This window comes from Opisthorchis viverrini (assembly GCF_000715545.1).
Source record: "Opisthorchis viverrini unplaced genomic scaffold opera_v5_220, whole genome shotgun sequence".
Lineage (NCBI taxonomy): Eukaryota > Metazoa > Platyhelminthes > Trematoda > Opisthorchiida > Opisthorchiidae > Opisthorchis > Opisthorchis viverrini.
Window position 1 is genome coordinate 473,509 of NW_008751874.1, and position 11,643 is coordinate 485,151.

Sequence of the window (11,643 nt, forward strand, 5' to 3'; positions counted from 1 at the left end):
CGCTGGACACGCTCAATGAGGGTGACGTCTTTCGTGCGTCCTGAGTAGACAACTTGGTTGGCGTATTCCAGGAGCGGTCTGACGTAGGCCCATAGAGCGTTTGGAAGTCCATGCGAGTAATACGGGAGAAGGTGCTTCGGATCATCCGTAAAATGGCTGATGCCTTCCGGGCCAATTTCTCACGATGCGATAAGAAGGACGAGTTTGAGGAGCCTCAGATCCCCGAATCCTTTTTGGCATCCATCCTCATGATGTTTTCTGGTCCTTTTTCACCATGCATAACAAAGGTTAAGATACGTGAGAATGTATGGGACCGACCTACTATGATGGGTGTCGAGACAGTTTTTGGGTAGCAATGCAGACGACGGAGCTTCATGACTGGGTCAGGCGGTCGTAATCCACATATGGTCCTTTCTCACCATGCATAACAAAGGTTAAGATACGTGAGAATGTATTGCAGGGACCTACCATGATGGGTGTCGAGACAGTTTTTGGGTAGCAATGCAGACGACGGAGCTTCATGACTGGGTCAGGCGGTCGTTTGTAATCCACATAATCGGGGGATAGTACCGTGTGTGGCAGCGCAACCAAAACAGCGGGATTTAGTTCACGCGGGATGGAAGGGCTGTAGAAGTTTTTAAGAGACAGGGAATGACAGGGTACGGCAGGGGCATTGAGAGGGCGGGGTGGATCTGTTCTGTAAAGCCTTCAGACTCGAATCGCAGGGAGCGGAGGGAACGGGTAGCTGAACTGGGCTGATGGGAGGAGATAGAATAAAAGGTTTATGGTAAGAGGTGCAAAATAAGGAGAGGAGACAGTGTGCAGTGATGAATTTAGTGGTATAATCAAACTCTTTTGGAGGAGTGAGCTCCGTTGGGGTGAGCAGGAACCCTCTGCGTTGGCTGTAGTTGAAGGGTGTTTGGAATAGGAAGTTGAGATACAGGTATAGGTCGTAGAGGCGGAGCTGTACGTGACTTTGGAGGGGGCGGAGGCTGTGGTGGAGTAGGTAGGTGCTGAAAAGAAATCCCGGACATATAGTACGCGGGATTCTAGAGGGGCGGAACTTGATAGGGGCTAGGATTATGTAACGGTAGCTGTGGTTGAAAGATCCTGTCGGGTAACTGGGTAGAGGGGCTACATATGTGTTTATGAGGAATTACGGATTTAGCCAGGTCTGTAGAGGAAGGGCGAAGGGCAGTAGCTCGGGGAGTTGGTACAGGAGAAGTGGTCGCGTTGCGAGGCTTGGACAGCGGGTGCCTGAGTCCAAGGAAGCGCTTTGGTGTGGAGACACGAAGTGTCATTAGGTGAGGAGGTCTGGAGAGAGACTCACTACAGCCTCATGTGTGGGCTGTCTAGTTACCGTATCTCTTTAATCAGCAGTCTATCTTGTTGGCGTGAAAGAGGTCAGAGGCAACATTTGTGGTGGCCCAGAGGTAGAAGTGGAGGACTCATGGTCAGGAGCGTGGGGTACAGATGCCAACAGGCAGCTTTGTATGACACCGTGGCACTCGCCCGCGCAGGTGCCGGTTGCTAACGGGGCAACAGGTTCAGGTAACATTTTGGTAAGCTGTCTTTGCATTCTAGTACGGCTAGCTTTAATTTTTCAGGTATGAAATTTTTAGGTGGAAGAGAGAAGAATCTGAGCTGTTAGCAGACACGCGGCATTCTTTCATTCGGAGTTGCATTATTATCGGGAAGCGCATGGACGGTTTCGACATCCAGAACCGCCAAGCTGTGCACATGGTGTCCTGCATGTTATATGCAGTCAGGCGGGCAGTTTTGGCATGCTCCAGCCGGATTCGATCAGGTGTATTGAATATTAAGACATGATGCCGACATTCCATGCGTTGACAAATCTCAGAAGCAATCGTGTCAATAGGCAGTGACCCTTTTTATAGGTTGGTTGGATCACATGTTGTGTCAGGATTCAGAGGGTATGCAATCGATTGTATGGTTTTGAGGGAGGACATTTCGTTTTCCACCTGAGACAAGATAGTGCTCGCAACTTTCATCTGCCAGACACCAGAGCACCCAGCGTTTTATTATTTCATTCGCGGTGTTCGGACTTTTAACCATCCGATACAAAAATTAATTCCGCTGAAACAACTAGACCCCGATTTCGGTGGAGCGTTTTTTTAAACAACGTTCACTATCCATCTTAGAGAATATAACGTGGATTTTGTGAGAGTTCCGCCCTGATTTCAGCCACAGTTGCAGATTGGCATTTAGGGCTCAAGAACTGTCACCTAAAATTCAGTTATTCCACACCATCCCCGCCGCTTATTCAACGATTTTGATCTATTTTGCTTCTGGCGGCTGGAACCAAATATCACATTCCTACGCCATCTGCTGCTCAAAAATTCAGTTATAGCGACGACTGGGGTGAATTCAACTTTCCGGTCACTCAACTTTCTGGTTATAAATTCCGTACCCCCAAAAACTCGAGTGTGTTTTACCCTCAGCTCCCTCCCCAGCCATGAAATTGTTCGCTTTCCTGTGACAATCACCCTTTATAACGCATTTTGCTACACCATCTCAGAATAATCTCGATGTGTTGAGTATTTATCCTCCAGCCTGAAAATGTAGTCCCACGCATCGAAGAGAGTTAAGTCAGTCTTTACAACAAAGTAACTGGGTTGACCAATCGTGCAATGTTCACTCCTACCTGGCAATTTTGCTAGCCAAAGGCTGGCACACCTCAGGAACAACTCAATCAGAAATTCTACCTATGCCACTACATGACCCATTGGGGGTAATCTGCATGTGTGCGTATACTCTTTTTTACACTGCTCCCGCTCCTATACCTGTTGTGGTTCATCCTCAGGCGACGTGCCAGATATGGATTATTTACACGGCTTGTATGCTGCTCCCCGTTATCTCCACAGGACGATGCTTTTCCAACCAATTCGCTTCTCACTCGCACGCTTCAGCCTCCTGATCGTATGTTATGTCCATGACAGCGTGATCAATACGAAATACACTAGAAGCCAGCCCCCAAGTCTCGAATTTTTTTGGAAAACTATTATCTCAGCCCACATAGCATTCATCTTGACCGGCGCTGCAACACTCTGTACACGACCTTCAATAAAGCACTGTATAATTTGCGAATACTTACTAAGCGTTATCAAGGCAAACAAGCCGTCCTCCGAGGTGTCGCCATGCTTTTTCAGGTACACTAAGCTCCACCTTGCCGGCCTTCGCCCCTTGGTGCGACGGCTAGTCCGACATGAAGCACTTTAAATTCCTCCGATAATACACGCCGTTCGGTTACACACGAAAGAAAAGGGAAGGGGCAGCCGAAGCTGACATATCTGGAGCTAGCAAACGTTCACCCGCCGTACTATTCTGGCATGCCGCACGGGCATAAAGGCCAGCGAAAATCCGAACTCCTGAGTACCCACTAGATCCAAGTTGTTCACCAAACTCGGTGGTATGCATCCTCAGGGCCAACTGCTTTTAATCGGTACACCCATTATCCTTTTATCACTCCGCAAGCGGGCTCCCATACGTGCGAGTAATTACATCACACTGGACTCCCCTTCAGCTAAACATGCCTTGTCCATCCTTTGATTTAACAAGGAAGTGACATTCATCCGTTTTTCCAGTGCGGCCGCACAAATAGGTGAAAGACTATCAGAGTCAAAAAGCCATGGGCTTCTTCATTTTGAACAAACCCATTGAAACTAACGGGACATCGGCTGCTCCATCTCCTCTCACTTGTTGTCGGTCAGCCAGCCAGCTATTAAGCAAGTTAATCAGCCAGTTGAAGGAGTGGGTAGATAACAGGCTACCGAAACTTCCATCATCCACCGCTAAACATTTAAACATTTCAAAAGGTGTGCCGGCTCCTTGACATGCATGGAGGTGGTGTTTACTCCTCCTCATTGTCGAAAATTAGTTCAATCTGTCCGTTGTTCCTGTACTTATCTCGCCAGGTAAGCCAGTGCATGCATTGACCAATCTAAATGGGTATATTTTAAACACGATTAGGCGCTTTTTCCTTGAATTATTGCAGCTTCATCCGGTGTTATATGCACGCACGTGCCATCACCAAATGTTTAGCTCTGCAACATTTTTTTGGTGTCTTCCTCAAGTAAACTGGGTTACTCCATGCATTATCTAACCGAAGGCGTATAGCATTAACCTGCGTCGCGTCCCAGTGTGGAGAACAGCCTCAAAACGTCAACCCACTTCGTGCCAAAACGTTTCACGACGCGACAATTTCCCTTTAGGGGTGACGAGATACCGACCCACGCTGCTTTGTGTCTAGGTCAAAGATGTGTCATGGCGATCCTAGTACTTCCAAGGGAGCCACTAGTGTATCTACCAAGCATCTAATGTTACCATGCTCAGAAACCCCCCACATATTCACCCTACATGCTTTTTTTCCAAAGAAGGTGACGCCATCCTTTTCCCGACATCTGCTCAAAATGAAAGCATGATAGTTCGGACCATGTTAAACGCTTCTCTCTTTTGGCAGTCTACAATTCCCAAAATGAAGCGATCATCTTGGATATAATCTTCTGTGGCATTTTCTACCCAGTTTGTTCTCCACTGTATTCCACTTCTGCCCATTGCCCTGATAGAGTGCGCCGGCGTCACTTGATTTCTTGGGTGAAGCAAGAAGCAAATGTGCTCGAGAGGTCGCTCCAAAATGACGAGTGGTGNATGCAACCACGAGTGGTGCCGTAATCGGCATTCCCTCTACTCCGAAAGAAAGCCGTCGCCAAATCCGTTCCCCGGGAAACTGCAAAATTCAAAGCGGTACCACATGCAATTGCAGCCTCTTTTGGCTCGATCCATATAACCCGTTTTACCAACTTCTCCGAAACGCGAGCCTCCGGGGTCAGTCACATGCTGTTTCTACACTGGTGGACGGGTGGAGAAAGGCGAAACTTTTTCTCTTCCACAGGATGTCTACTCCGGTATAAACGCCAGGACGAGACGGTTAACGCTCTTTTCACCTTTACGAAGGCGAAGTCGACCGCTAGGACTCTCATTGTATTTACAGTGCCTATTCAGATTTCGAATCGTGTATTGATCTCACAATATACAGTGTGCTAGTTACCCCTTTACGAAATATTCTGGTTTGAAATCGGCCATAATAATTCATTCGGAAGCCACTATCAGGAGTGATAAAACCCATTCCCCACGAGTCTTTTACCTGGCTCTGAACACTGAAGTGTACCTACGAGCGCTTCTCTTCCCATAAATGAGCAAACCTGATGGACAATGTGTCTACTAAGTTATTTGCTATTCGTTGTTCCCTAGATGAGAATCAACCGCGTCTGAGTGGGATCAGTAAGACGTTCTGTATTAACAACTGTTCTCTGACCCGATCTTAAGGACATCTCTGTGAACCAACGAGATGCCCCAGACCCGTGGATCCGAGTTCAAATTCTTCATTTATTCTACGGAATGTTTTTCAAGGTCGTTTGTATTATTGTAGATTTACGAAAAGTTCATTTCAATGATGTCTTCGCTGGGTGCTGACAAATGAACAGTCTAATACAACCAATGGTGGATAGTGACTCTGGTCTTTCACTCAGTATGAACGGAAGCCAGACGGATGCTCCCTACCAGGGGTTGATTTTTATTCGTATTACATGTCCCGAATTAGGAGTCGAGGTGAGAAATGTTTAGTCAGTGAATTAAAGCCATGTTTAGGGAATCCACAGTTTTAGCCCAGACGCAATAATTTATGACGTTAAAATTGGTGTACTGAAGGAGATTTCTCAGCCAATAAAAGACAAATGGAATTTCGGATTATTTCTTCCTCCTTCAAAAGGCAAAGCAGGAAAGTTTCTACAAGAAGACAGAACCTTAAGGGAATATCCTTTCGAAAATTCTGTTGGCCACCTTGAAGTAACTTTGATCTTACCTCACTCCATTTGTGAAGCTGAAATACAAACAAAGGGTTTATCGGGTGTTGAAAACGAATGTGAACAAACTGAAGAAACTGCATATCAAGGTGAGGCTGGCTTGTTAGGGATCTAGATTTTGACTTTGGTTTGTAAACAGGCTCATTCGGTTTCTAGCATCGCCAGTTTGGCTTGGGCGTCATTTGACTTACACGGGGTAGTATTTTTCTGGTCGAATTTAACTGGTGGAACTAAAAAGTTGGAAATGCTCCACCTGAGGAAGGGTCTCCTACCACAATTTTGAGTTATACAGGCTAGATGCGGGTGCCATTACCAGATTAAAAGTGTTCCACAGATTAGATTTAGACGGTCGGTGGTTATACGGACAACAGTCATAATGCGTGTGTTGTGGACTATTTTTTATCTGCCGCGGGGTTTGTTTCCACCGGCCAGAATAAGTAGCTGGGGCTATGTATATTTTCAGCCTTACGGTATCTTACAAGGTGTCACTTGATGTGGGCAGCTGAGTATGTACCAAAACAACAGCCTGCAATCACAGTGATCGCTCAATAATTCAATAATTTGTTCTCGCTTTTTTGAGTGGTTTTACCAGCACGGCATCAATCACTAGTCATAGTTTACGGTTTGATCAACACAATAAAGGACGATTTGGTGTACGTTATGATTGGAATGCTGTGTATGATGCATTCAGGTGATCAGGAATCCAGAATTACATCTACGAGAGGTATACCAGCTGTGCTGATGGTTTTCTGGACCTGCAACTTTTTTTTACTACGTGTGTTGCCTTAGCGGATATGAGGAGATAGTTTCATCCATTCTATGTGAGCAGAAGTTATTTCGCCGTAGGAAGCCAACGGATTCTCTTGCGACCACATCTGCTCCTGTAGCATTCGGCTTGGATGATCGGTTATCTTGTAAGGAAGGGACAAAATCAATATGGCTTGATTTCGTCGGCAAAGATTTTGCAAGGCGGCTGATGAGCGTAGGCAACTGATGAGTAGAAAGAATAGTGAGGATTACCTACCCTGCATTTCTGAATTTTTTTCAAAAACAGGTGCCTTTGGAGTCGCAATTTGCATAAAACCTACTACATTTTAGGTAGGAGCTCTGTAAGCCCTAGTTAACTATCTCTTATCAATTCTCTGTAGACCCCTCAGGAGTTTTCAATAAAGTTTAATGAAAAGTCTCGTGGTATATCCTGTAGTAGAGATCAAAACTGAACTATGATTTTCGGAAGTTAGCGAATGAGTAAACATTCACAAGCCAGCAACCTTTGACCATAAGATCACAAGGTGCGTCCTTTCAGTAGCAGGTACTCACTTGACCCCCTAATGAAACATAAACTCGAATCATCTAGCTGTGCCGCAGCTCTGATGCGTGTTTTATATGCAGACTGGAAGAAGTTGAGGTACTATTTGGTACATCCGGTACTAGAGGATTCTGCTTATTGTTCCGCAAAATTTATTCAGCTGAGTTTACGGACCCAACCACATTGGTATCCGAACTGATGGGAAATATCTGCTATGTATACCATAAGCAGATGTCGGATTATCTCATCACTGTTGAGAATCTATTACTAATTGCACGCAAATCAGCCATATTGCATTTTGTATCAATAAGTGGCCATCAGTTTTGGGTCAAAAGGCATTCCTCCTTGTTTAGTTACTAAGTGTAACTTGACTGTGCTGCCGGTTTTAGACTGATTAAAGTGCACAGTTGTTCGCAACGAGCACAGACAGATAAATAAACTTCTAAAAAGTCTCAGCAGACTTCAATACATGGCCTGGATTGATTTGTTTCTTCACGCAAAAGACCTGACCCCCTCATATAAAATGAGATCCACAAAAAACAGTCACTCAGTCAGATTTGGACATCTTTTGGAACAGGCTGATTGAAGACAGGTTTTGGGTTCAATATTCTGGGCCTTAATTACGATGTGCTGCTTTGATTACCCTGTTCAGCTAAAGCGTCAGTTGTATTTTCTGACTTACACAACAAAACTATTCAAAGACGTGGTGTAGACATTTTGGCGATAGTGGTTTGGTTACGGTTGATGAAGGTTAATAATATCGCTGCCTGCACTTCCGTTTGCCTGCTTTTGGCAGCCATCCCAAAAAACAATCGGTTACAATGCAAACGATTTCTAAAGTCGGAAAACAGATAAAAAGTTTTAGCCGGATTTTTCGGCTATATCGGTTGGTGATGGCATGCATTTGCCGGTATTTTATGGCTTGTGTCCAGAAAGAAAAGCATGGCTAACATACGCCGCAGTACCCTCGATTGTGAGTCTACAGAAACCTTGTCTTAGAATGTTCGGAATTTTAACCCAGTTTGTATCCATATGGATATCATCCATTAGGAACACTTAAGTCTTTTCCTAGAAAATGTACCTTATCTGCCATCAACACCATCAGCAACCTTTTAGCTATCTGGACTTGGTCTCAAATTCCTTCGGTAGGCTTAGTTGAAGATCTACAATTCACTAGTGTTAACATAGGTCATTCATGTTTACTTGGTGACAATTCAGCTGCTTTTACCAGTATGATTGTTTAGAGCTGTAGAAAGTGATTTGAAGCACCTTAACTTCTTCAACCCCGTTAGCGCTACATGCAGGTCTAAAATAACTCGAAACCAGGTTTAATCCGAATATATCCAGACAAGGGACATACCCTGACGCCCCCTGTATATTTTTGTATAAAATACTGTGGTTTGTACACAGCTTTATGGAGGAAGTTTTATCTGAATGTGATGGATGGTTCGTAATTTTGGCTGAAACAAACTTAGTAGGTGTTTGTTATAAAGCTGCGCATTTCTAGCTGCACACTATGCAGAGGGTTAAATAATGTAATAGGGATTTCTGTCGTAAACAGATCAACCTGCTGGCAGCAGCATCCGCAGACTAGATAGCTCATTGATCCTCAGTTAATTGGGCGAACAAAATCAGATGGAAATGTCAATATAGCTTTAACCATAATCCTTTAAACAAGATTGTCACCGGAAGAGATATGATGCACTCTTCAGCAACAACCTGTTCATACGGTTCAATTCTGCAAGTCTGCCTTATTGCGATGGCGATTTTGAACACCGCGAGCACCTTCAATGTTGGAAACCAGAGGACGACGCCCGCATATTTAGAGCATAGACAGATATTCAAGGACCAAGAGAAGCAAAAAAACCAGACTGAGCACCTTAACCCGAAACGCAACACATACTTGAAGCTTTCACCGCTTTTCGCTCTATACCGTAAGAACGTCTTCATCAAAATATCATTATTTAAGATTGACCAGTGCAGGTTACAACGAAAATATTGTTTAGTTGCTAAATTGAGCTGCGGATTGACTGTTTGGATTTTTGACACGCGTGAGTCAACAAACAAGTAGTGAAAAAATGCAAAAATCTGGTGTAGTTCACATTCACAAGTTATTGTTATTGTATTCCAAGTATTGACTGTTTGGATTTTTGACACGCGTGAGTCAACAAACAAGTAGTGAAAAAATGCAAAAATCTGGTGTAGTTCACATTCACAAGTTATTGTTATTCCAAGTACGTACGAGTTCTTGAAGGTGGCTGGGCGCATGAATATTCTGAACCGCAAGTTGTACAATATTGTTGTTTTATGAGGAAATTACCTGACTAAGCCAACAGTGTCTCTCCCGGAACTGAATTTGCCTGGAAGCGTTATTAGTGCTAACATTTAGAGGGCTCTCCTCAGGGGAAGGAGGTCTTTTATCTAGACAATTAGAAGAAAACTAAATGTATAAATAGACGCTCAAAACTTAGTTTCAGACGTATGGCTGTAAGTTAGGTTTTGATGTTTTTTAGGCAGAAAAACTTGTGAATGCAATATAACTAGACCGATTGCAGATGAAAGCGGGTCGTTTTCCAAACGAACAAAAATTCATCCAACATTGGTAGTAACCAGTTTAAATTAGCATATACAATAAAAGTAGGTGCGAACACAACCCAGAGCTGCTTTCCGTTCGTATATTAACCCCAGATAATAGCCGAACAAGTTTTATAGGAACCAGTCCTTAACCCGTTTCATTTAACTTCCATCCATGAAGTTCTCCTGCGCAGTGAAAGTCAAATTTACAAAAATCCCAAATTCCCCGAAGTCAGCATCCCAGATTTATACTAGCCCAGTTGACTTAATGAGGCAGAATCCCTTAAGGGCTTAGTTCTACTTGGCAGCGCTTGTCAGTCTAATCTGGCCACTCTCTCTGTGAAAGTTTGTTTCAATATAATAGACATTGTTCACGGACACTCACGAGATCAAAGTTTGAAATCCCTCGCATTATGTCAGTCAGGTATGTGTGTATGCGCTAAGGGATTAGGAATAATATCTATTACATGCATAGGTTTACCAAAAAGAAAATTGGTTTCACTTGTTTCCATAGCATATTAACTAGCAAATCCGCGCATTTTCCATCCGATTTGCAGTCCAATCTACGTCAGTTTCTGGACAACGTGAAGAATGGCGAATGCGATAAGGTTACAAAATGGCTGAACAAAGGTTTGGATCCCAACTTTCAGTGGAAAGACATGGGAGGTGAGCTTTTTGGCCGCGAACTGGATTGCCTATTGTGATGCCATAATAATACCGCGTTTTAGTGGGTAACTCTTATCTGTAAAGCTTACGTCGTTTTTAGGTGAGGTCCATTTTTTGAAGGACAATTCAGGGGATGGTTCATTTACAGTCATTTTTCAATAGATCACGAAAATAATTAGAGAGACTGAGTTGGGCTCCGTGCAACAACAGCAACGCTACCACCTCCTGTAATTTAGGTAGTGAGGCGGAACACATAAGCAACTGCCAACTTGCTTGTAACGTGCTTCTTTTATGCAGAAGCGGTGGGATACGTAGTAAGCTTGCACAGATTTCATCATTTACGATTCACAAAACACACGGGACTTGCGTGGTTGCAAACACTCGTATGGAATCCACTGCTCAAAAATCTAAGCAGGCTTTTTTCTCGCAAAATTCACTTCAACAGAAAAAACATACTCCTCTTTATTTTTATTTAGAAACCCCGCTCACATTGGCCATCAAGTTGGCCAAACCACGTGATATGGTTATGACTTTGGTGTCTGGAGGTGCACATTTGGATTACCGAGCTGCAGATACAATGACTCCGTTGCACAAGGCCGCCGTGGCGGGAAACTATGAAGCTATAAAAGTAAGTTCCCGACACAATGCTACTTATAAGGTAGTATATACATATATTTATATACCTCACCAGCGTCTTTTCCTCATCACTCAGCAACTGGCTTGGAAGCTGCCGACCTTGGGCTCCACACTGCTTTAGGAGCTCGGTTTATTCGTCACCGCTGATTTGATAACAGGATATCTTTGTACTCCAAAAATACATCCCCATCATTGCTGTGACCAGAAGTAGGAAAGGAGCTGTATATCTATGGTTGTACTGTGAGACAGCTTTACGGATAGGGAGATATTTGAAACCAGACAGCGAGCGCATCGTGTGAGAAATACTACGGGGTAATAAGTAGCCTAGTGGGGAATTGCAGACGGTGCAGCCCGCGGCGGCTGTACCCTCTTCGGGGCTCAAAATTTTCCGTCTTACATATCTGATATGAACATCAAACCTTGGATGTATTAGCTTCGTGAAAACACTGTAGGTGCTAGTGTCCACTGAGAAATCGATCTCAATGAATTGAAGTTTCATTCAAGGCTCGTTCAAATATCCCGGTGGAACCACTTGAAACTTAGACTGGTTTATATATATATATATATATATATATA

The 11,643-nt window shown here is 44.0% G+C and overlaps 2 protein-coding genes across 2 annotated transcripts in view; one reads left to right on the forward strand and one right to left on the reverse strand.

The window, feature by feature from the left end:
• Window positions 1-145, reverse strand: part of T265_08423 (hypothetical protein) — a gene marked incomplete at both ends in the record, with an annotated part of 4,116 nt that extends 3,971 nt beyond the window's left edge. Inside the window, one exon of the mRNA XM_009174222.1 lies at window positions 11-145. Within this exon, the coding sequence (XP_009172486.1) occupies window positions 11-145 (135 nt within the window). The remainder of the gene's footprint in view (window positions 1-10) is intronic.
• Window positions 146-5,496: 5,351 nt separating this feature from the next.
• T265_08424 (hypothetical protein) overlaps window positions 5,497-11,643 on the forward strand; it is a gene marked incomplete at both ends in the record, with an annotated part of 96,997 nt that continues 90,850 nt past the window's right edge. Inside the window, 5 exons of the mRNA XM_009174223.1 lie at window positions 5,497-5,628; window positions 5,668-5,865; window positions 5,900-5,971; window positions 10,323-10,431; window positions 10,908-11,059. Coding sequence (XP_009172487.1) covers window positions 5,497-5,628; window positions 5,668-5,865; window positions 5,900-5,971; window positions 10,323-10,431; window positions 10,908-11,059 — 663 coding nt within the window. The remainder of the gene's footprint in view (window positions 5,629-5,667; window positions 5,866-5,899; window positions 5,972-10,322; window positions 10,432-10,907; window positions 11,060-11,643) is intronic.